This window comes from Crinia signifera, chromosome 1 (genome assembly GCF_055691185.1).
Source record: "Crinia signifera chromosome 1, ASM5569118v1, whole genome shotgun sequence".
NCBI lineage: Eukaryota > Metazoa > Chordata > Amphibia > Anura > Myobatrachidae > Crinia > Crinia signifera.
The window spans coordinates 160,324,701-160,351,449 of record NC_139217.1 but is presented as its reverse complement, the minus strand read 5'-3'; the positions used below and the strand labels follow the sequence as shown (position 1 = coordinate 160,351,449).

At 38.9% G+C, this 26,749-nt stretch overlaps 1 protein-coding gene across 2 annotated transcripts in view; it reads right to left on the bottom strand.

Annotated features, from left to right (window-relative positions):
- Positions 1–11,284: 11,284 nt before the first annotated feature.
- Positions 11,285–26,749, bottom strand: part of KCMF1 (potassium channel modulatory factor 1) — a 78,617-nt gene continuing 63,152 nt past the window's right edge. For both annotated transcript variants that reach the window (XM_083175498.1, XM_083175505.1), the window contains exons 3-7: positions 26,271–26,410; positions 19,961–20,062; positions 18,187–18,361; positions 14,915–15,197; positions 11,285–13,708 (exon numbers count right to left, since the gene is read on the bottom strand). In XM_083175498.1, the coding sequence (XP_083031624.1) occupies positions 13,447–13,708; positions 14,915–15,197; positions 18,187–18,361; positions 19,961–20,062; positions 26,271–26,410 (962 nt within the window). In that variant the 3' untranslated portion in view covers positions 11,285–13,446. The remainder of the gene's footprint in view (positions 13,709–14,914; positions 15,198–18,186; positions 18,362–19,960; positions 20,063–26,270; positions 26,411–26,749) is intronic.

Below are 26,749 nucleotides of genomic sequence, written 5' to 3'. Positions count from 1 at the left end.
TCAAAGGGATATTAAAGAACAGGAGGAATATGAAAAATCACCCACCCTAACCAAAGTACCTCCCTTAAATAAAAACATTAGAGATACTACTGCCAAAAAAAACCCAAATACTCCCAAAAGAAATTCTCAGACTAATAATAGAAAAACCTTCCTTAACAAAAAGAAACCCCCCAATGATAGACAACAAACCCCACAACAACAACAAAAAAAGATCTGGAGAAACCCCAATCAAAAATGGAGGGAAAATAACTATCCCAACCAAAAATGGAGGGAAAGTAATTATCGCTTTGAGGGGGAAAGATGGAGAAACAGATTTACACCCTTAGAAGACCACCCTATCGAAAGGAGTAGACCATCCACACCAAAGGAAAATTCCCATCATTTTTTAGATCGGAGGAGAACCAACCTCGATTGGAGATAAATTCTCCAAAAATATCTAAAATAAAAAAACGAGGCAAAAGAGGGGGTAAAATAAGAAAAAAAGCCTATACTAAGGCTAAAAGACAAAAAAAGAGAGTAATGAAAGTTACTAATAGTAATCATGTTCAAGAAACTCCAGAAATAGTAAAAAATTTTAATTTGAGTCAACATATGTTATTAAAAGAGGAAAGAGCAGTATTAGAAAAAGGTCTTAAATTCTGCCCCTCTGTACCCATAAACCCATTCGATGTTTTCATCGATGTTCAAAAATGTTTACGTAAACTTACCTTGAAAAATTTTTTCCAGATGAAAACTCTGGAGGATAATGAGAACGATATAGTGGAGATACCATCTCCATTTAGACCCAAATCTACCTTCAACCCTTCATATCTAAAGGGATGTTTTTTAGAAACATTTAATACTGTCGTAATGGACGATATCAAAAAATTAAATACCAAAAAAATCACACATAATCTTACTCTAAAAGAAAAAAATGGTTTAAAAAGTCTAATAGAGGACACCAATTTAATCATTAAACCCTCTGATAAAGGGGGAGGAGTGGTACTTTTAGACAAAATTAAATATGAAGGAGAAATCAGAAAACAATTATCTGATGATAAAACCTATAAATCCATAAGAAATAACCCTACTTCCAGAATAAATAAATCATTAAAAACCTTGATTGATAAACACGAAAAGAAGGGAACACTAACTGAAGTGGAAGCTAAATTCCTTTTTATAGAGGAGCCTATGATACCCACTATATACGTGCTCCCTAAGATCCACAAGGATCCTATGAATCCCCCCGGACGACCTATAATCTCCGGGGTGGATTCAATTACATCTAATTTATCGATGTTTATCGATTCACATTTACAACCTTTAGTCCTAAAAAATCGATCTCATCTAAGAGATACAATGGATGTGTTAAGAATTCTAGAAGACATCCAGTGGCAAAGTGACTATTATCTGGTTACTGCTGATGTCTCCACGTTATATACAATTATCGAGCATCAACAGGGCCTTCAAGCAGCCAAAAAAGCTCTTGACCGATCTGATATGACTCCAAATCTAATTGGGTTTCTTATGGAGGGTATGGAGTTCATCCTCTCTAATAATTATTTCATCTTTAAAGAAGAATTCTTCCTGCAGAGGAGGGGCACCGCCATGGGCACCAGGTTCGCCCCAAGTTATGCCAACATCTTTATGGGTGAGTGGGAAACCGATAACATCTGGTCCCACCACCCATAGGAGGCGAACCTGGTGACATGGCGGCGATACATAGATGATATACTCTTCATCTGGAGGGGAAATAGAGACCAATTAGAGGAGTTCTGTATATACTTAAATAACAATTCTTTGGGCATCAATCTCACTTTTTCTATTGATCAAACATCAGTGAATTTTCTTGATTTAGTCATTTATATTGAAAGGAATCAACTTAAAACCCGTAACTACGTCAAACCCACGGACTCCCGTTCTTATATTAATCGGGAGAGCTGCCATCATCAAAGATGGTTAGAGTCGGTTCCCATAAGCCAGTTTCAGAGGCTTCGGAGGAACTGTACTGATGTGGCAGTATACCAAAATCAAGCCGATGAAATGAAAATTAATTTCTGTAAAAGTGGTTATGATGCCCACATTATTGATACTACTATCAGTAAAGTTGAAAAACTGGACCGGAAGACACTCCTCATACCAAAAAAGAAAAATATTACTGAGGGGCAAGACCGGTTCAAATGGTCATTCACCACCAATTACAATACCCAACATAAAGAAATTAAAAAAATTCTAACAAAACACTGGGGTCTACTCAAAAAAGACCCAGTTATTGGGGGTGATATTCCAGATGCACCTAATATCATCTATAGGAGAGCACCCAATTTAAGGAAAAAACTGGTTCACAGTCTATGTCCCACATCTCCAAAAAAATCCACCATTACCTCAAAAGGGTTTTATAGGTGTGGAGATTGTGTTGGCTGCAGGAACATCCCAAATAATTTTGGAATGAAGATTTCTGAACTAAAAATTAATGATCTTGGGTGTAAAATAAAAGATTTTGTTACATGTAATTCTACTAATGTGATATACGCTATAGAATGTATGTGCCAAAAATTTTACATTGGTAGAACGAGTAGAGTCTTTAAGGTGAGATTGGGAGAGCACCTTAGAAATATCAAAAAGGGTGTAGAGACCCATGCACTCTCCTCCCACTTTAGGACCCATCATATGTGTGATATCAAATACATTAAAAACTTCTATGTCCTCCAGAAGGTGTGTCCTAGTGTGAGAGGAGGTGATTCAACCAAAAGACTTGCCAAATGTGAGATGGAAAAAATTTTCTATTATCAAACCTTGGTACCCAATGGGTTAAACAAGGATTTCGAAACCAAATGGTTTTTATAGTTTATTGTCATTTTTTTTATTGTTTATTTATCAGTCCTTGTTATCCTGACGTTTACCCTTTATTCCTGAGGTCATTGCCGCATTTGATAAGATACAAGCAAAAAACGGAACTCAGGAGAGGAAAAACATGGCCGCCGTTTGAAACGCAAGTGTCACTTCCTTTGCGTTCCAAATGAAAAAGGAAGTCGAACTTGACACGCAAAATCTACTTCCGGTGGGGTCCGAAACCGGAAGTGAGTCACAGTCGGAAATACGTGATACCGGAAGTGACCTAACGGAAGATAGAAAAGGTTTTGAGCGGCAAAAGCACCAGAGACACTTTAATACACGGACTGGATTCATGTTTTTTGTATTATGTATGTGTTTTATTTAGACGGCTAGACGATCCATGTCTGGAAATAGGACTTACTTACATTTTATGAGAGATGGTATTTAACCTGTCACCGGGCACCATGCTTTCATACCTTGAGAAAGATACCGCATGGTATCGAAACCGGTCGGATTTTAAACAGAGGGATCGCCAAAGGACTCCAACCCACCGCAGCAGTTCCAGGGACGCCTGTGGCGACTTACATCTTGCGTTTTATGTCTACAATTTCTGTGGACATAAGTCTATGGTGAGAGTCCATTTGCTGTATACCCTCTGGATGTTTTATATGTTTTTTTTTATTAAATTTTACTGCACCATGATGGTTTCCCATCTTATCATTTGAGTACCAAGTGCCTTATGAAGTGGAAGCAGTTGGTTGCAAGGAGTGATCTCCCCCAATTTGCGCAGTTGTCTACATTTCTAGTAGACCCATCATTCTGGTACGGAGTAGGACCAGTACAGTCACATTTCAAATATTATAAAAAGGGATTGTTACAGAATTACACTATTTTTGTATTTTCTTTCCTTTTTTTCGGTATTCTCCATCTTGATTGAGGAGAGAAAATTGTTATACATCAAGAGCGCCCAGGGCAACAATCCCATATTCTGTCTGGTATTGTATGTTTCATTTGTGGAGTGGTTCTCCATTTTTGGGTTTGTACCTTAGGCTGCCAATTGTAGCGCATGATATATTGAGCCAATATCCATTTTTCCATTCTATTATTCCGTGTGCTATACCTTTTTTGTGATGGGCATAGGGACATAGAAGGGGAGGAACCAGTCAAACGCATTTAAATTTAAAGTGCCTGGCTCTACTCATCTCTCATCTATATCCCCAAGTCTATGGCTCTTTAGCCTATGGAATCAGAGAAAGGGATTTATCGATAAGTACCAAAACCCATTCTTTGTACAGGATGTTTGTGTAAAAATATAAATACCCAAGTTTCCCTGCATATTATCAGATTATGAATTGGATGTAAATAACAAAACAGTATGTTCACAAATTGTTTATCATTAATAGGGAACAATGATACTATCCATCATCAAGCCGAATTGTTGACAGTAATAATATAGCTTTGTATATATTGGTGGAATTTCTGTAGAGAGGTTGTATAGATGTATATTTTCACAATGCACTAATAAAAATATATACTTAAATTTTTTTTTTTTTTTTTTGCATCACAAGTACAATGTAAACTTGCGGATTCAAAATTAATTTTGTTTTCAATAATGGGTTTAAATCAGATTATTTCAGTTAACCATCATCAGCTCACAACTGGCACTAGGGTTCAGTTCTTCCAGCAGGTACATTTGTGACTTTAATACAATTTTGAATGCAATTATAATGAATCCTTAATGTGCTTTGGAATCATCCTCATGCTGTATCCCCCAACAGCTACCTGGCCTTGTAGTATGGTATCACATGTGCCAGTCACCTAGAAAAGAAAAAAAGCATGCATCGCAGAAAGATGTACAAAATAAAACATTGTATATAACAATTGTCTCTGAACTTGACACACACGCATTTAAGTGGTGACATTTTTTATTTATATTTAAGTCATTAGAACAGGGCTGGGCAACACCGGCCCTCCAGATGTTAGTGAACTACACATCCCAGGATGCTTTGCATTAGTTTTGCTATGTGGCCCTGCTGAAACTGATGCAAGGCATGCTGGGGTGTGTAGTTCATCAACATCTGGAGGGCCGATGTTGCCCAGCCCTGCATTCGAGACTAAAGCACCATACTGTATATTAATACGTTATACAGTACATTGATAATGTTGTGCAGAATCAAAACAGTGACGGATAAGCACTGTTGGAAAGTGACCATCAGGGGTAAACTTTCCCTCTGCTGAAAATTTCAACAGGTTGAAGCAAATGCTGGACAACTTAATGTAATGTAACATTTCTCACATTAAATTACCTTTCATTCCCATCTGTCAGAGTGGGGAAAAGGGGAAAAAAATAAAATAAAAGGAAAATTATGAGGGGTACAGATATCACATCTTTAAAACCCTGGATTCAACCCCAAAAAGTCAGGGATTTCAATCCTGGGATTGGAGTATCCAATCCCAGAATTAGACTGCGCATGTGTAGTCTAATGGAGGGCAGCGTCTGAGTACCCTCTCAAAAGCTGCCGGCTGTCCCTGGCGTGCAGGTCGCACCACCCGCTCTGCTGCTGCCAATGCCACACGCCCAGAGGAACTGTGCACCCCAACACCCACTACCAGCTCCACCACTCTTAGCCACCCGCATGTGTAAGTAAATGTGCAGGTCAGCCGGTCTGGGGGCTGGGGGGGAACAATCCTGGGATTGAGCATTTTTCAATTCCGCATCCCAAAATTGAAAAAAATGCCCAGGGATTGGTATCCCTGTATGCAATACTAGAACACTAGCTTATACACAATATAGTCAAAATTGCCTTTCCTGCACAGTCTATTTTTTCTTAGGATGCAGATCCCATGGGGACACACATTTATTTATTATTTATTAACAGTTTCTTATATAGCGCACACAGATTCCGCAGCGCTTTACAAAGCATAGTTAGGAGCAAAAACACATATCAAATTACAGTACAAGACAGTTTAGGACAAGTACATGGGAAATATGGATAGTTGCATCAGGGGACAGGACACTGAAGCAATCATCAGGGTGGCAGAGGTTTAAATATTCTAAGAAAGGCACAAGAGGAGAGAGGGTCCTGGCCGTGAGAGCTTACACACATCGGCATTACAAGCTGTATATACACAGTGCTAACATTTCTTCTGATGTACTATATAATCAAAAGCAGAAGCTCAAAATGCACCGTGTGAATGCACTTTAAGAGTTTGAATGGAATCAAATAAAAGGGAAATATAGAGAATCACTACAGGACAGCGATTAGTTTGGATGAACTACGGTGTCAATGTATTACCAATTGTGATGTGTTTGCTGGAGAAAGCATAGCTGCTAAGTGTTTTTGTAGAAACGTTCAGTAGGGTGCATTTGGAAAAAAAATTACATAATGGGGGAGGGAGAGAGTATAAAAAAGACATACTATAGAACAGATTAAATAAGCAGTTGTGCATGAACTTCTGTAAACATTCCACTGGGCATTAATGAAATACACATGGAGCATGAGAGCAATGCAGTTAGCGCACATATGTGCCTTCCGATATTTCCTTGCAGACAGTAAGTGTACATGTTCATTTAGGCTAAGGTGTAACATTTTTAATAATTTTACAGATTCCAATGGGTCAGAACACAAATATGTCCAAATCATCCAGTGTATACCCATCATGTCACTGTGTGCATCAGCTACATCCTCCATTGTACCATCATGCAGGACGGAGAAAGACATCACTAGAGCCATGCTTCCACTGCCAGCCCTCTATCACTGCTGGCATTCACAAGTATCCACATGTAAATGCCAGATCACCCTCTGGGTCTGTGTAGTTATTATACATAAGCTATTATGCTGAAATTAAATAGTTACTTTCTGTCAACTAACCAGGGTGCTGTCCCTGCTGGTAATCGGGTGTTTTGCATGATAATACTTGTGGATTGGGCACATTACGTTGTTTGAGGATTGCTGCACCTATCATTGACTATATACAAGGGTGGTTTAAAAATGAAGGCACAATACCACACGCAGGTTGACCACGGCTTACCCTCATGGCCATTAGACTGCACCTCATATCAGTCATGGTGACCCAACATCACTTGTTGAAGTGTATGGTCATTTTAGTGTTGTTTGCGTAATTTTTTGACCATTTCCCCACAATTATGGTCAGGTCAAGGAAACTATTTTGGTTCACTAACTGGAGTGGACGTACTCAGCTGGCCAAATCATTACTCATCTTGAAGGTCTGTCCTGCCATTACCAAAGGCAATGCACCAAACCCATTTCCATGACATCACTTTGCATATTGCTAAGTTTGTGATGAATTTCAGCTGCTGATGTGGCATGAGGGGAAGCAAATTTTGGCATTGTAAGCCACAATTGATTTGAAAATAAATAATGAATGCAGTTAAAGGGCAAACTTTTAGCTTTAATTCAAGGGGTTGAACAAAAATATCATATTGTACGAAACTTTTAGAAATTGCAGCCATATTTATACAAATTTCCCTATTTTTAGGGGCTTAAATGTAATTGTACTAATGAATAATCATACATGTTCACTTTTAACACTTCAAGGATCCTTTGCAGATAAGAACTGTTAAGTCCATAACCCTTGATTCAGGGTTTCATTTATATCTTTACAGTTATTTGCTGCATCCAGATGTCTTCAGTTGTTGTTTCTTCATGGCCTTTAGTGTTGTCTACAGCAATTGATGCATGCCCGCTCGGGATGAGATCAGATGATTGATTTGCCCATTGCGGAATATTCCACTTCTTTGCGTTCAACTCCTGGGTTTCTTTTGCAGTATGTTTTGGGTCATTTTGAAGCACTGTTTTATAACTTTTGCAGAAATAAACGTAAGAATTCCTCTTGTTGTTTCTGTCACATCAATAAACACTAATGACCCATTGCCATTGGAACCCATGCAAGAACATGGCATATCATATCTTTCACCATGCTTTACTGAATATGCGCTCTGCTTCACATTTATTTATTTATTAACAGTTTCTTATATAGCGCAGCATATTCCGTTGCGCTTTACATCATGAGACTTTCCAAGCCTTTTGCAAACTTTTTTTTTCCCGTACCTATCATTTCGGTATAGGCTGATTTTAGTTAAGTGGGCTGGCTTTATTAAAATGTTTTTTTTTGACAAAAGTCAAATCTGGCCTTCATTTTTTTTTTTATGATGCATATGAATGGTATGCACCATTGTGTTTGCTTTAGGTTAGGACTTCTCTTCATGGTAGACATGGTTTAAAAAAAAGAAAAAAGATCCTTACCTCCTTGATTATGTTCTTCAAATAGCTGAATGTGGTGAAATGTTTTATCTTTACAATAGTAAGGATCCTGAGAATTTACCATGGCTGTCCAGGCCTTCTTGTGGTGCCAAGCTCACTTTTATGTTTTTTTTTCTCATAGTGGTTCAAATTGATTTAATGTGGTCACACCTAAGGATTCAGTTCGATCTCTCGGATGGATTTTTTTTTTTTTTTACAGCCCATATTAACATAAAATTTGACAGCAGATAAAGACCATTTGGCCCATCTAGTCTGTCCTAAACACATGTCAATACACAATCTTATACACTAGGGTAAAGTATTTCTGTAAGGATGCAACTGACCTACCAGTATACTTTGGCTTGCTAGAGAGGGAGTACCCTAAGCAAACCCACAAAAAGAACATGAACACTTTATTTACCCCACACAGTATTGGGTACTTATGTATTATCTGGGCTCCCATGTTAAATGCACCCCATTTTTTCATACCCCTACTATCCAACTATGCATGGAGTTGATTTTATATAGTGTGGTGAGCGCAGCGAGCCACCGTGCCCGAAGCGTGGCGAGCGCACGCGGTCTCATAAGAAAAACGGGAGCCCAGATATTACATAAGTACCCAGTATTGTCATGGTGGGTACGGACATGATGACCTGAGTGCTGTTAGGTAGCAATGCTAAACACATGTCCACTTCTAAATCCAATTGTCACACTTAGGGGAACATTTACTAACATGGAATGTTGCTATGGGCAACCAATCACAATCTACTTATTTAGCATTTACTAGAAGATAATAGATATAATCTGATTGGTTGCTGATGGCAACAACACATGTGAAATAGAACTGCCATCTTAATAAAGTTCCCTCTTAGAATCAATTCCAGGCATTTTACATTATTAAGTAATGAATAAAATACTTTTCAGTCAATTGTCCAATTACATTTGGTCCCTTGAAAAAGAGTGGGTTACATATTGAACAGTTGTAAGCCTAAATTTATTCTAAAATCAAAGCTTTTATTTATAAATTAATATGGATTAGCGTGCAGACTAATATATTTTACAAATGGCTGAAACAACAAATTTCGTGTCAGTATCCAACTACAGTATACATGGACCCAAATGTATACACACACACATTCAGGTTAGGTGTGTGCTTATATAAATGGTTTGGGGGTAGGCTAATGCCAACATTTCTCAAAAAGGAGGCACATTTCCTAGCTTTTTGGAAGTCCTCAAAGGCCATAGTGGTGAATGGAAAGGAACCTTACCATCGTAAAGCAAAATTCCTTCACAACATCCAGCCGAGTAAATAACACTCAAGGAGTTAGTCATATAATTAATCAGGTATACCATAAAAGGTGCAAACCATTCATAAGACTCAAATATAGAAAGGCCAAATTAGACTTTGCCACACACACCAAAAAAACAAACAGATGAATCCAAGGTCAATTGGAACCAAAATGATGAGAAGACAAAAGTTTGGGGAAGATTTGGAATGGCTCATGTTCTGAACCATACCACATTAACTGTAAAACATGATGAAGGCTGTGTGATGGAAAAAGTGTGCACGGCTTTCAATGGATTTGGGTCACTAGTGTTTATGGATCATATAACCGAAAACAGAAGCAGCTAAATTAATTCTGAAACCTATAGAGATAAGGTTTTCTCAGATTAAGCCAAATTCAGCAAAGTTTATTGGACAGTGCAGATGTATGCGATGGATGGGTTGACACTAATTAGGTTGACAGGCCAAAGATCAACACCTTAAAAAGGTTGACATGGAAGAAAAATCGACACAACCAATATCTCCATATAGAAAAGTTCAACATGAGTTTTTCACTTTTCCAGGACAGGTGTTTTTTCTTACCGAACTATCCACTTTGACATAGAAGAGAATATAATACTGTGCCCAAAGCATGGCGAGCGAAGTGAGCCGTGCGAGGGTAGGCGGTACACTGATATGGTATCCATGTCAACGTAAGTCATCAGACACCCAAAAACCTGTGAAAAACCTATGTCAACCTTTTCCATGTCAACCTATTGCAATTATCAACCTTTTGTCTATGTTGACCTTTTAAGGTGTCCACTTATGGTCCAACTGACCATAGTGGTCAACCGATCGAGTGTCAACCTTAATTGGGTCGACCTTATGACCCATACCCATTAAAGCAACTCAGGAGTTTAAGGCAAAGTAGTACAATATTCTACAATAGCCATTGCAGGCTATTGGAAAAAAAGACAATGGAGGCAACCCAGCATTTGGGGATGTTTTAAAGAAGTCATTGCCTGCAATTAAAATTTTTCCAATTACATTTCAGCACCTGAAAACAGGGTTGTATAATAAGGATTGTAATTCTTAAACCTTTCATAAAATATATATATTTTTTTTTAAATCCTAAAGCTGAAAGTCCATATTTAAACTGTATCTCCCTTCATTTCAAATCCATCATGGTGGCATACAGAGCCAATTTATAAAAACTGTTAAAATAAAAAAAACAGGTGAAATGCGTATAAGGAACCATTTCCAGAATTTAGTCAGTAGAGCCAAAGATTGACATTTTTATATATTTTTTCCCATTGAGGAAGGAGACCTTACTATATTGTATCTGAAAATTTCCCAAATAATTTGTTAGCGTTACACCTCAAAAAAGATTTACTAAATTGGTTTTCCCAGATAGCTTCTCCCGGTCTTGATTTTATAGTAAGGATAAGGTATATGGACCATGTGAATTGTTATAGACCAATTTACAGTGCTTTATCCAAACTCAAAAAAGTGTGATCAACATATGTACTGAAAGTGAATAGTACAAAATTAATGGTAAAACAATACGTTTCTGAGTGATTGCTTCAGTGTATGAGTTTGTACAAAATATACAATTTAAACATTTATTAATAATGTAGCAGAATAACACCCCTTATTCTTTTATATTTTGCTTAGGTCACTGATGAGCAATCCAAATGTCCTGTGAGGGTTAAGCTGTAGCTGCTTCTTCACATTTATTAGTGATGCCCTATATATTGCCAGTACTCACCACGGCATCTAGAGGTAAACAATACGGCTCAGAAAATCTGACCATAAAATACTGAGGGCAATGTTTGGTAGAATGTTATCTTCATTCCCCATCTTTGAAAAAATGTCTTGCATAATCAAAAAGTTGTAATCACCACATTTAATTCGAACAGATTGAAAAGAAACTCAAGGTAGCAACAGTCTTGAAAATGCTTTATTGAACCGAATGAATAGCTGTAATGTGCAGAATGTGTTTGAAAAGACTACAGCTAGAAGAAACGGTGTTATGTTTTTGTTTTGTTTTTTTGTAGGTTTTTTTTTTTGGAAATCCTCAACAAAAAAAAAAAAAAAAAAGAGCTAAACTGCTACAATAATTAAAGAACCAGTATAACCTCTTTACGGAACCCTTTCAGCACCATAACCCTCACATGGGATACAACATTCAAGTGCTAGAGTGTGTAGAAATACAGAAGGTTGAAATCATGGGGAATAATTAGGAGGAACAAGCACCAACAATCCCAGTGTTATCGTGGTTTACAACACACCACTGTTTTTCTGATTATACACAATGTAATGCTGCGAAAACAGACAGATGCCAAATTAAGTGAGGGAAAGGAAAGAGGATCAAATGTAGACATGATCAAGTCGTAGTAAATTTTTGATTCATCAGAAAGCTGTTCGTACTTTTCTTTTTATTTTCTTTATATACTAACTTTACATTGCAAAACAAAACAAAAGAAAAAAAAAACCTGCTACCCACTGTGTAGGGCCCTTTATGAAAGTCTATGCACAAAAAGAACACTGTACATATTTTTACATATAGGATTAATAGTATAGGCATGTAGGTGGCATGATTTTTAATCAAAGGCTTTTACTTGTATGCCGAAAGAACAATCAAAGTAACAATAAATAAAAAAGTGCTAACATTAGCATTAGGAATTATGTATAATATATTGACAAAGTCTGGGGAAAAAATCCTCAAGCTCTCCTTTTGCGGACAAGTCTCTGCAAACTAAGAAGCAAATACATAAATAAGAACTCAAAAAAAAAATATTTTTTTTTTAACTAAAAACATAATGTGGGCTAACTTGTTTTAAACAGCATTTAAAGGAATCAGCCTACACCTGGATAAAACAAAGTCAACACTTGAAAACTTTTTTTTTCAAATATATATATATATATATAAACCACATAAAAAATGAAGAAAAAAACTAATAAAAAACCTTTAAACATAGAACAAGGTTGGTTTGAAGGATCACAAACATTGCAATTTCTGACAGTGGCCTGACTGTAATGTCACTTTACATTTAATGATAGTTTTAAAGGAGAAAAGAAACTCAATATTATTTTCCATGTATATTTCCCTTCTCTAGGTGTAAAGTAACCAAACACAAGCTTGGTATGGAAAAGCTTACGTTTTTGCATATTCAGTTTCTCTGAATAGGAGGGAGATTTGATATATGGATTGCTCAGAATAATGAAATGATGTATCGTGCTTAGAATTAAACAGTATACTGCCATCTTAATTGTGACTTATCTGTTTACTTAGCAAAAAGACATCAACAAATCTATAAGATTTTTAAAACAATTATTCAGTAAAACGTCCATTAGTTTTGACTGTAAAATGACAAGTTAGGGTAAGATAGACACTGTACTGTAACTACTGAGCAAGTAGACACACGGTTAATGCCACTGTAGAACTTGCATTGAATTTACAAGAAATCATTAGATACACATTATTCAAAAGATCCATGGCTACAACCCACTAGTCCAGGTTAAACTTGAATGTCGTCAGGTGCTGTAACCTTTTGAATAATGTTTAGGAAAGCTTTGGGATTTACAGTTTAACAATCTTAAAAGTTTAAGACTGTTTTTATTTATTTTCTTAAATGACATCACTAAAACCTCATGCACGCTGCAAAAAACCTCATGCAGTAGTTATGGTAAACCATCCAAGCAGTTTTTATTAATTAATATTCATAAATACACACAGCAGCTTCATTAGAGATTTTGTTTTTCATATACTTTAGTTTTCCTCTTCAGTTTGAATGTGGGAGATTAGGAGAGCTTTATTTTTGTTTACGTCAATGTACAGGAAGCAGACGGCTGCCTCTGGCACTGCTACCTACGTATATCTGCTAGAAGTAAAAATTAGTTAAGTGATTTTGTCATATATATTTGCCTCTGTCTCTTTTTTTCAATTTTTTTACATTTTTTTTTTCTTTTTTAAATGTACACAATGTAACAAGAGTGACAGACCGGAAATTACAATCACCAAAACAAACCCAAAGATAGTTGTTTGTCCACTTTCATTGGCAGTTACAGCACAGAGGACATTGTCTGCAAAGGGGGATGTCATCAAAGAGGAGGTGGCGGAGGCTCATTTCCTTTATTGCTCTCTTTTAGATTTAAGTTTTGTAAAGCAACATCTAAAGGCATTATATCTACACAACCCATTGCCCCAAAATCAGCTATTTCTCCCCGCTCGTCCTCATCTGAGGAGGAGCTTTCTTCCTGCATCAATGTAGAAAGCAGCAGCTCCTGGACAAATAGGCTACGATCAGCCCTTTCACTTTCTAACGACTGTCGCTCGGCTTCTGTCATTTTAGGGTCATTCAATCTGCAAACAAGTAAGAGTAAAGTAATTAACTGAGGGGGAAAAAGAATTATAAAATCTGGACTGTAACATTACTGATAATTATTTCATATAGGCCTCTTTTCGCATCTCAACAATGGACATCCTACATCCCAACATTGAGAATGAGAAAATCTGCATGTTTGCAGTTAAGTAAACAGATCTAAACGTACCAAAACTGCATAAGGGATTAACAGCACAGCATGGATATGTATAAAATAAGTTTTTCTTAGAGCAGCAGAACTGTTTTATAGTCTGGAGTAAGATTCTTATATGTTGCATTATTCATGGAGAAGCTAAATGCAGGTTAGTGTGTGTTCCTCTTCCAGCTACCAAGACAAGTACGCTGCTTGGGTATTCTCCAACTGAGTCCCCTGCAGATTGCCTGTTAAATGTAACCTAGCTATCACCCACGTGTTGAGGGGCTTATAGAGCTAATAGATGCACAGTATTGCTTGGCCGAGACCCTGAACAGCAAGGTCTGACTAAATTGGCTTTTTGTGGATAGCCAATAAGGTAGTCCCTTATAGTACTAGCCCGGTGAGGAGTTGCCACCGTTGATACCAGTACATTTTGACAGTTCAGATGGAGCCAGCCCACCAGCGTGACATATCCATAGCAATGGTGGGCGTGGACGGCAGACATAAGGGGACGCAAAAGCATCTCACATGACCACATGTTCCATTGCCAAGAATGGGGACCGCGTGCGTCTCATGCACCATTCTGGTGGACAGGGCAGCGGATGGCGATCAGATCGCCAGGAGCCGATTTAATGAGAGCAGCTCCATCTGTACGTACTATCGGGCAAATGGCAAGTGTTCAAAGAGAGAACCTCTCAATGGTTTACTGAACTAGGGTAAAGCATTCACTTTGAAAATACACTCAATGCCCATGTGTCTAAATCAGGGGTCCTCAAAGTATTTCACTCTGGGACACCATCAGACAAAAATAATTACAGGACCCCATTGAGGTCCTGCAGTAGGTCATCACATCACATGTGTACTCTGCAAATAAATGGCAGCATTGTGGAGGCACAAAATGATGTGAGGAGTCAAAAACAACAGACAATTCAACAGATCTTTCAGACTCCTTGAATCACTGACTGATTTTTAGCAACATGGAATCGTGACCCCATGCTGAGGTGGTCAGGACCCACAGTTGGAGAACTACTGATCTTAATCATAGACATACCTTGTGAGCAGAAACTGTGAATTCTGTATAGTTTGTTGATTGTTTTCCGTGTTGGATGTGTTGGTTGCTGCTGTTGATTGGGTTATTGTGGTGGTAACACTACTTGCATTATTGCGTCTAGTTGCGTTACGTGCCGTTTCTAGTTGTTGCCGAGCTGCCTGTGCCTGCTGCCTCTCTAATTGTAACTGCATCTGTAGCTGTTGCAGCTGAGAGGCAGAAGGGCCCGAAGAGTTGAGCTGACCACCCGTTGAGCGCCTCACTCCTGATAATTGTGATAGTAACTCTGTCCAGAAGGAGGAGGAAAAATTACTTTTTATTAAAATTTTACACAAGGATGTAAATAAATGCAGTAATTATTTTGTACATGACTACAAGCAAATAAAAAATGATGATTCAATAAGTGCAGAACAGACTACCTCCACGTATTTTACACTTAATAGGTTATATTTGTTAACTATATATTTAAATATATTATTCCAAATTCTACTTATATATTACTATATAAAAAAACTTATATTTAAGCTTTATAAAAAAAAAGAAATCAGGTAATTATTGTAAGCAGTAGGGTATCTATACATTATAAGGCCTTGGTCAAGATTAAGGGAATTGTGGAACTCTAAAAAAGGAGAAACCGGATGGAAACTGTTAATCTGATCAACAAAGTTGTGTTCTTATACAAGAGTGAAAAAATAGAAATGAGACCAATTTGCCATTTAATATATATGTAAAGGAAATGCAATCAGCGAGAGAAAACATACAATGGCAACTAGGGAGGCCAATCCCGGGATTGGGAGGATCCCGGAATTTTGGCCTAAACTCAGCGGGATTTGAACCCTGGGATTGAAGCTACCAATCCTGGGATTCCGGGATTAGTACCCCTGTGCCAGTTTTTTCCTAAAGCCGGGCAGCGCTGAGCATATACCTTAGTACCGCCGCTGTTTGGGACAGTGTACTGTGCTTCTGATGGCATGGCGGCACACAGGCTGTGCAGTGTGACTCCTGACATCACCGTGCACAGTCCGGCCACCGCCATGCCTGTCAGCAGAGCACAACGTCACAAACCCGGACGTCGTAGCTCACACATGCTGTGCTGATCCGCTCTCAGTTGCCCTTCCACTTGAGATGGTTGGACGTCCTGCTGCTGCCTGTCAGCACTACTGGCCGTAAGTGATAGGACAAGGCAGGGAAGATGGGGAAAATTGGCGGTGGCAGTGGTGGTGGGGGGGGGGGGGGGTGTTGAGGATAGATGGTCTTTATAGTGACATTTGGGGGGGGGGGGGTCTTTTTTTTTTTTTTTTATTAGGGAGGCCAATAACAGGATTGATCTTTTTTTCAATCCTGAATCCTGGGATTGAAAAAATGCCCCGGGATTGGCATCCCTAATGGCAATAACTTATGTTTTTCAGTAACTGGGCAGCTTATAAACCTAATTAGCTTTCTTATTTCTGCTAGGACTAAAACGAGCTTAAATTAAAAAAAGAAGATGGTTGGACTTGTGGTGGGCTGGCCAAGAATGTAGCCACCTATTAATAGAGCTTCTCAAGTCTCTCCCCAATTTATTACCATCTAGATCTATATACATATCATTATTATTATTAGATCACAGGTTCTCAAAGTCAGTCCTCAGGACCCCATGCAGTTCATGTTTGGCAGGTCTCCTCATAGAATCAGGTGAAATTATTTTTAGTTTTACTGGTTTATTCCAGTGTGAACCCCCATGTAACAAGGGTGTGGTATGCCGTTCCAACAGTCGGGATCCCGACAGTCATTAGCCCGACGTCGTGGTGAGTGCAACAAAGCCCCTTGCAGGCTCGCTGCGCTCGCCATCTATTCTATTCTCCCTCTATGGGGGTCGTGGACCCCCACGAGGGAGAATAGCTGACGGCCGTCGATAACCTGGCCTTCTGTGTTTCAACAGTCGGGATACCAACGTCGGGTTAATGACTGTCTGGACCCCGTCCGACACCCATGTAACAAAGCTTACAGCTGGTAGTCAGATATCTATATGGTATCTTTGTGCAGGAAGCCAAAACCCACCTCCAGAATAGCAGAGGAATATCCCATCTCCCCCTATATATTCCACTTACAGATTTTTGGTGATCGTCTGCCATATTCGGATTTGTGACATTATTGAAACAAAGAAAACATAAATTGAATAAGATCCTCCATGTGGATCTTATTCAACAAGTACAGGTGGTGTAATGGTTAATGGCCTCACAGCACTGGGGTCATGGGTTCTATTCCCAACACTGCTCTAAAGCTGGACATACACTTAAAGATTTATTTTCACATCTGTATGGAACAAAAATCTGGTAATTTATGGGAGAAAATTATCCTGACTGTCAGGCATTTAACAGTTGGGATTCAGAGGTCTGTGTACTGACCATCGGAATCCCGACTGTCAGAGTGTCATCCGGCACCCATAAAGTACAGGCCACTTTGTCACTTCACCAGGCTTGAAAAATCTGCCCGTGTGCAGTCTGTATATTCTCCTCATACTATCATGAAACCTCCAGGTACCCCAACTTAAACACTACAAAAATATACTAGTTGGTTAATTGGCTGCCAACAAAAACTAAAGTGAAAGAAAGAAAGAAAGGTCTGGATTTTTCACCAACCAGCTGTATTATTTAAATTACCAAATCTTTTTCAATTGACAACAGGAAGATGTTTATTCATTTAACTGTATGAAGTCACCATTCTGACACTGACCACTCAGGTCACTCAGAGGTGTATGAATAAAGTATCTCAAAGCAAAAAAACTAATTAAAATCAGTTCTAACTCCCTTATTAAATTTATGGGGAAAAATACTTCTGAGGTTAGCAAACATGTTATTTACTTATGCCTGGTTAACTTGCTAAGAACTTACATGGACTTTTTGATTATCTCAGTATTTTAATGGATTAGCAGCGACTCCAAATGCTATATTTCAGGCACTATCTGAATATTAACAGAAAGCTGTATAAACTTCAAAATAAATATGGCTGGATTTCCTTGAACATCTGGCCTTCATGCTCCTTGGATGGACACCGAGAATCGTCTGTCAACTTTACAGAGCTGGTCTCCTTTCCCAATTAAAAAAGTAATAAAAGTCTACCGGTATTATAGGTTTTATTTTGACATTTATCTCCATTGTTGCAAATCAATGTACAAAAAACATTAATTGCATGTCTGAGTATCAAAGTTAAAATATCCTTAACTATATCTGTGTCAGGGATAGGGGGATCAGTGTCAGGGATAGGGGGATCAGTGATCTTCCAGTCTGACTTACCAGCTATAGGATCCATGGCTTCCCTATTACTTGGCGAGTACGAGCTCTGTGAGGATGAAAGCCCTCCAGTGGAACTGCTAGTAAAGTGCATGTTTGATCTGCGTGCTCGTGGCCCACCCAAACCTCTGCCGGGGTGAAACATCCTTCGTACGTGTCGAACTCCACTGGATTCATCATAAGCAATAGTTAAGGGAAGTATGGTCATAGGGAAAATGAAGTATTAAGAAGGGATTACTTTGCATGACATTTAAAATAGATACACACTTGGGATGCCAAAATAGAAATACCGCTATGAAATCTACAGTTTTTATGGATTGCTCCAAAAACTAAACAGAGGTCACATATAAATTACCTGTTTGAACTATATACTGCTGCAGAATACAAAGTACTTTGGGTTCTAACATGAAAAAGCATTAGAGCAGAGCCTCTCAGCACTCCAGGTTTCGTGACTCTCTGCTAGCACTAGTTGTCTTCTTAGCATCTTTGGCACAAATGCAATGTGCTAAGGATGCACGGATTAATGTTATATGCAACACTTAACACATTTACCTGGTTTAATCTAGTTGCCTCACACTGTAACCAAGATGACATTTCAGGCAAAAGTTGTAAAAAGAAGGGAGAAACATGGGACCTGGCGTGCCGAGTGGTTGTTTGGAGCAACTGCAGCAACAATGTAGAGAAAACATCTGCATATATTAGCATATTACACTAAAGAAATCTACTGTATGCAAAATCGTACCTAGAGCTTAGAGGGAATGTTTCTTTGAATATGTATTATTTAGCCATAACCATTAACTTCTTAGACACAGGGAACCCTGTTGTCTTGAAATAGTGTTATTACAAAATAGATAGTTTCAACAATTTATAAAATGACTATGATAACGACACTCACCAAACACCGTTTCGTAGAGAAACAGTGGAAGTTCTAATTATGGAACGCCATGGTGACATAACCTTATAAGACCTATACATACATTTTCTAAACTGCACTGATAAAATGAAGATTATAGTTGCGTGCTGTAAGTAGTAACATCTGTGTTAGTTTTCATAATGACTCCGTTATTTCCAGATTAAGCCAACCTACCTACTTCTACACCCCAGAGGGTGTAGTTGTAGGTACACTGGCTTTAGGTGAATTTTCTTTATACTATTTTTTTTTATTAAAAGTACTCCACGAATGTGCCACCCTTCTTTCAGTGTATTGAAAATTTAGGTTAAAACACAGACAGATGTGACAGACACAGGCTGGTCCCTCAACATCTAGCGTCTACCCACCATATGGCATTAGACACGCGGAGTGACTCATAAGAGCAGAGTTCTGTACTTAAAAAAAAAAAAAAGATTGCATCTCATAGACATTGCAGGACACAGAAAAGACAGTGATCAAGACACTAGGCTGTGAAAATTGGTTGCACAGATGTACAAGCCACAGCCACTTACATTGGAGCATTTTATACATTATACAAATGATGGACATCATATGAGTGTGAGCTAGTAATATAGTTTTTTTTGCTCTCAGTTTTATTTTTTGCATATAAGACCCACATAAAAAAAAAAGGCAGACACTTGCATTGGCAGAGTTGCACCAGCTTCCAGCAAGCTTAAAAGGGAAATTGAAGCCAAAGTGCAAAAGCACAAAATCTATACATCACATATCTACCCTCTACTACTTGTATTGCTATAAAGTGGTCATGTAGTGCACATAATTTCAATATTCTGTATTTATAGATATCTATGATCCAAAAAAAAAATAATAATGACATCAAAAGGATATTAGATCCCTGGGAGCTCTGTGTTCAAGTGTAAGATGGGCAGCAAAATCATCTGTGACGTGATTTGGATCTCCCCCTGGTAATGCTGCACATATTGGACAAATCTGTAAAGAAAAACGTAAACTGAGGCCTTTTCGATAAAAATAAAAGACAGCATAACAGAGCTAGAGCAAAATGTATTACCATTCTGTACAGTTTGCACATAATTTAAGGATGATGAGAATTACAGAGGGGGTTTTTTTGTTGACAGGTTTCCATGGATATTCTACCAAGCTGGAAGCACAATACAAACGTGTTGCATAGTAACCAGCTGTGACAGTTCAAATCCATTCTAATAATAGTGAACCCTTAAGGTTATAAAAACTCATATTAATCTATGTTAGATCATTTTGAAATCATTCATTTAAGAATGTAAACACGCTTTTAGCAGTTAGTTACCAACATCAGAAAAACAAACGATCGAGAAATATGTACCTAGAAGAAAAGACCAACTAGTAACATTAACAAATCAACATAATGTAACAAAAAAATAATTAAAATACTTCAATGCATTGTTAACTCCTTCACTGCAGAGAACAAGTGCCACTTGTGCCTACGTTGAAACAAGTGGTGCAAACTGGAAAGGACTCAGGGCAAATTACAAAACACAAATCAGAAGAGAGACGTAGCCTTGTGTAATTGACAAGTCAAAAAAGCAGAGAGTCTGTTCTATGAAACTAAAGGTGGCCATACATCTACAGATCGATTGTCAGATTGGGCTGGTTGGAACAAAATCCTAGTAATGGATGAGAGCAATGACAGTTCACCATTTGCTTTGAAATGCTGGAAAACTGCCAAAAACTGTCATTCAGATATTACCAGCCCAATCTGACAATCGATCTGTAGATGTATGGCCACCTTTAGTTACCCTCCAAAATCCATGGTCCAGTAATGTGATTATTCCTGGATGGGTTGCTGGGAGAAAAAAAAGGTATAATCTAGGGATACAGCCTTAGAAGTCTGGATGTTACAAAAGGGTGACAAATACTCTGCACAGCAATGAGAAAACCCTCAGCAGCCACAAAAAAAAAAAAAAAGTGTTCTGTATCTGAAAAGCAACTTCAGACATGACACGTTTTACCTTAATTAATTAAATTCTAGTAAGCAGCAAAATGTCTACATAGATTACTGATGAAGCCACTACAGTCAATGCAGAAACCTCTTTCCCCAAAAGGAAGATGCTGAGGCTGCACCTCAGAGAAGTGGTGCATCTCTCAACTCGAGATTTGCAAAAGCAGCAAGAACAAGCACTAGAAGATTGGACCACACAAATGCAGCAGATAGCCCCAATCCGCTAGCACCTTGGTGCAAGTAACGGACAACCACCAAGCTTGAACAAATAACAGCTAAAGCTAAAGTAGCAACACTTTCTTACCCATTCCAATCACCAATTTAAGAATATCAGCCCAGAGTGTTGAAAGATTTAGCACAGATTGAATCTCGAGTACTAGCGTGATTACATTCCAGGACTTCATTGCACAGATCCGATACCAGCAAAGAGCTGTGTTAAGACACCTTACCAGTAATGGACCAACAATGTTAACCTTTTTTATGAATGAGTAACTATACTCCTTCAGGTTACTGTGTAGAAACTCTGAGCTACTTATATGCCCTCAGGTACTATTAGAAGTAAAATGATTGAAATATTGTATACATTTTGGATTGTTCAAAGACAACATAATGAGCCATCCTGGGACAGCACATCGCAAACGTCTGCAGGGAAAATATTTCATGTTGGCACTACTGTAAGAGGTGATGCCTGGCAGCACATTGCATGGAAATTAATTCCCCCCATTATAAATTCATAGGTTACTACTCAATTTCATAAAAACAATATATATGTTAAGTATCTGCCCCTATGCACTGCCATTAATACACAGTTGGATTAACGCAGTTACCTTGTATGTGTGCTGTATCATCACCCAGACACAAGCATGAGTGCCCACACCATGGTGTGCCTAAATTCAATCTTTATTGTAAATTTCTACTTTTTGAAATGGGGTCGACAACCGACAAAAGTAGGTAGTACCAATAAAGACCACCAAGGGGTATCCTATTACCCTCGTTAAAACATCAATTTTAAGAAAAAAATTGAAATGAGTCTATCCTATTGGATCGCCCGTGTTTTTTCACTGAAAACAAAACTCCTTCCGGGGATTGTGCTTCGCCTGCCTAAGACAAGGAAAACCAATCTCTGATCAGCCCAAAGCTCCTGCCAATTTATCACAGCATATTAGATAGCCCCTAGTGAGCCTATTTCCATCGACCATCGATAACGGGAATTAACAGGTATCAACCAGGAAGTTTATAAGAATTTTTATGTGACAGAAGAAACATACTCCTACAACAGGGCTCGACAAAACCCGGGGGCCAGGTCGCCATGGCGACCAGGTTCTGCTTCCTGGCGACCAGATTTGCCAGGAAGCAGAACCCACGGGCAGAGTGGTGGTTTGAATTATTGAGATTTGAGAAATTATATAGATTTTTTTTAAAATTTGTCAAGCCCTGTCCTACAATAATTTTGTGATAGGAAGTTGGGATTATTTGTGACTAAATTATACACTTCAATTAAAATATTTAGCTGTAACTCATTTTGGGTTTCAAGCAATTATTCATAATTCTGGCTTGACAACATTTTTAGGGGGGGTATTCAATCCCGGGTCACAACTGACTACCCGTCCCGACAGTCAAGACCCATCCCTGTTTTCGTTTTTGTTCGACCGCAAATCGGGCGCAGTTAAAGGAAAGACAAAGGTCAGTCGCACAGGGCAGTAACGTTTTTTGTATAGTTTCAAAGGACCCTCCTAAGTACAAGTGTAATTAACAATTGTTTCGTAAAGGTAATGAGGGTGTGCTACCAAAGGCATGGAGTTTACAGGAATAGAAGGACAGGAAGAAAGCCTTTCACTGGTGCACCTAAGAATAAATTGAACTCATAATACATAACTTTTAATAGATATACATGTAAAATTTCTGCGAAATAAAACCAGGACATACAGCAATCACACTAATAAAAAAGAGGAGGACGTTCCCCTGACTCAGCGTGACCCCCTAGTCACCAACACCCCTATCTGTAAGTGTTTTTTTACGTTTTGTACCGTAGGCAACAGTAAAGGAGTGGATATTCTCCTGTATGAAGCGGTATGGCGGTGAGGTCTCTTACAATAGATTGTCTCTCACGTACTGGGAGATAGTCAGTGGATATGGGTGAGGCACGCACCTATTGAGGACAAACCTCTGATAGTGCTGCCGTCAGCCCAGGTAGCCGTTACCGCTCTTTACGCTGAGGGCTGGTGAACCAAGTATGAGGTGTGCAGGCTTGCACTTGCCTCGTTCACCCAGCTCACTCAGGTAACGCTGAGTCTGGCGCCAGACTAGCGTGTCGGTCGCCGGGTGGACCGCTCACGGGGTTTGCGCAACAGTACAGTTCAAAATTTCAACATTGTATGTGGGGAGGGGAAGAGGGGGTTTTACAACACACTGAGTGTGTTAAAATGGTCAGCGTACGCTTCGCAGTGAACGCTTCCTCAGGACCTGTATGAGTATGAGGTGTGCAGGCTTGCACTTGCCTCGTTCACCCAGCTCACTCAGGTAACGCTGAGTCAGGGGAACGTCCTCCCCTTTTTTATTAGTGTGATTGCTGTATGTCCTGGTTTTATTTCGCAGAAATTTTACATGTATATCTATTAAAAGTTATGTAATATGAGTTCAATTTATTCTTAGGTGCACCAGTGAAAGGCATTCTTCCTGTCCTTCTATTCCTGCAAATCGGGCGCATCCACATAAATGGCCGTGGATTGTCGATATCCGGCCGCGATCGCGACAATTCACGGGCGTAATCGACAAAACAGTCCCAACTGCTTTTATTCTGGAAGTTCTGTCAATCTGCCTCTTCAATGCTGTTGGGAAAGACAGCATTAAAGAGGCACCCGCCGCTATTTCCCCTGTCGCAAATAGGGGCTGGTATTGAATACCCCCTTAAAGTCAAACAGCTGTATCATAGTTGCATGTGTTTCATAGGGATATTTATCAAAGCTTGGAAAGAGATTCACAATTGTGAAAGTACTAACCAATCAGCTCCTGCTATTTCTCAAACAGTCTGTAATGTGTAGTAAGCGGATTACATAGTACATATACTTTCATAATTTGATCTCATTCAAAGCTTTGATAATATCAGAGTATTTTGTGAAACTCTGCTGTAAATGGTAGTAGTCTTATGTTAGATTCCTAATGCAATGACAACCTGCATGAGGACTGCATGTGATTACTGTACATTTTTTTTTGGGGGGGGGGGGGGGGGTTACACATATACTGAGCATAGAACATGCCCCCACCCCAACTCTAAATGTGTCATTGTTGAAAATCGGCTCCCCTCCACAGAACATATTTCCCTCCACACTATATGGAGCCTATAATATCCTTCATAGCATGTCAAAAAGCAAATGAGTGCTTGAAATAATGGTGTTAATGTTTTACACAAATTACATACACTGTATATTTATTTAATTTTATATTTACATTTAGCATTTCACAGGGCAGACATCCTTCTTAACATTAACAGGCAATACGTCTTGAGCAAATACACTTTTAGGTACTACATTAGATCAGTAAGAAAACCTACATGAAAAATGTGTTTATATGCTTTAGTATATTGTCACTTTAATGAAAATTTCAACCAATGCTATTTCCACAGCACTTCACCTAACCATAATGCTGCAACTTATTTTCACTTGTTTATGCCATTATTGCCTACGGTACTTGTTTCCTAGCATGGCGTCTAGCACGGTTAATGCCAGCAAAGACAAAATCGCGTTGATCGCATGCCATTATAATGGCATGCGATGCGACCGACGCAATCAACGCTATTTTACATAGGAATCAATGTTAAATTAGCGGTCAATGTTAAAATTGAATTGATCGCGTCCATCGCATGCCATTATAATGGCATGCGATCAACGCGATTTTACATAGGGTACAATGTTAAATGGCCCCCAGACCCCATTTTTCATTGTATGCCCTCCATTGTTAACGCTACCCCACTATTGACGACAACCCGAAGCGTGGCGATCGCAGCGAGCCCGCGAGGGGCGGCGGTACGCGTCCACCAACCTTTTCATACCCCCACTATCCACGTGGAGTTGATCTTATATAGTGTGGCGAGCGCAGCGAGCCACCAAGCCCGAAGTGCGGCGAGCACAGCGAGCCCCACGAGGGGACGCGTAATACCTGTGAAGTAATGAGCGTCCGCTCGCCACGCTTCGGGCTCGAAGTGGATAGTGGGGGTATAAAAAGGTCGGAGGACGCGTACCGCTGCGCTCGCCACGCTTCGGGTTGGCGTTCATCGTGGGGTGGCATTAACAATGGGGAACCATTTCCCCCATGAGGGGGGCTATGCAATTAAAATTGGGGTTTCGGGGGCTTTTAACATTGGGCCCAATGGTAAAATGGTCTCAGGGACCATTTTACATTGATTCCAATGTAAAAATCGCGTTGATCGCATCGCATGCGATTTGGTTGCATGCGATGCGATCGACGCAATTTTTTTTTGGTCCCGATGCTTAAGATAAAAATCGCTGGCGCCGTGCTAGGAAACAAGTACCTTGCCTACACTACAGCATTCAAAATATTCAAACTACTTTTCATTTCCTCCTGAAGGTGTGAGGAGGACGTTTGTGGGGTACTATTATATAAGAATAGTGATGATATTTTTTGAAAGTTGAAAATATCAGTAGGGATTGAATAGTCTCCTTAGTAGTAGTTTTATATCTCCTAAAACTGTATTCTTCGGGAGGGTGACAAATTTATCAAGGTACGTTAGCCTTTCTCTGAGCTCCTTCATTCGTCTTATTTGTGTGATGCTGCAGAGTGGTCACACAGATCAAAGAAGCCTGCAGATTGATATCGTGTTCTAACTCACAGTTATCAGTGTCACAACTAGCTGTCAGTCTACCCCTGAAATTAGGGCTATTAATAATTATTTTCTACATTTTGTTTACAAATATTTCCACAGTATACCAAAATTTTTGCAAGACTTTATATACATTTAAGAAAAGGACACAAATGTGACCAGAAAAGATGTTAGAAAATGAATTTCCTGGAACTGCAGTCAAAAAAGGATGTAGCCCAAACAGCAGGGAAAAAAAAAGTTTGCAGACTCCTCTGGAAAAAAACTTTATTTATAAACAGACATGTATTAGGTATCCTTACATATTTATACTAAACAGGAAATAGTCATGCTTGGATTCCCTTTAATAAAGTGCTGTATGTACTTACCACTTCTGTTGAGGTCTCTGCATGCTCTGAAGTAACATGCTCTTGTAGCGAGGTCTCCGTATAACCCATTTTACCACAATAAGGACAAGTAAAAGACTGTGGCTGCTCTACAGAGAAAGCTTCCCCACCATAATATAAATCTGTGAAGTAAAAAAGACACATGCTCTCAGTCACAGAAACTGAAATTAACAGATTATAAACTTGTACCTTTGTTTTTGTACCAAGCCAGCTCAGCTTATTAACCTGAATAACTGTCAATACGGCTTTTTATATTCATATAAAGTGACGGTAATTTTGGAGAGACAGTAACATACACTCTACCTGACAGAAATATGCATTTCATGGTTACTGGCGTTAACATGCAGTATACGTGAATAACTGTAATTTAGAATACTAGCAGATCTAGAAAGCTAGGTATACAGGGCAGGAAGAAAATGTCTGGGTGGATAGATTTCACTAAAAACACATTGGAAAACTAT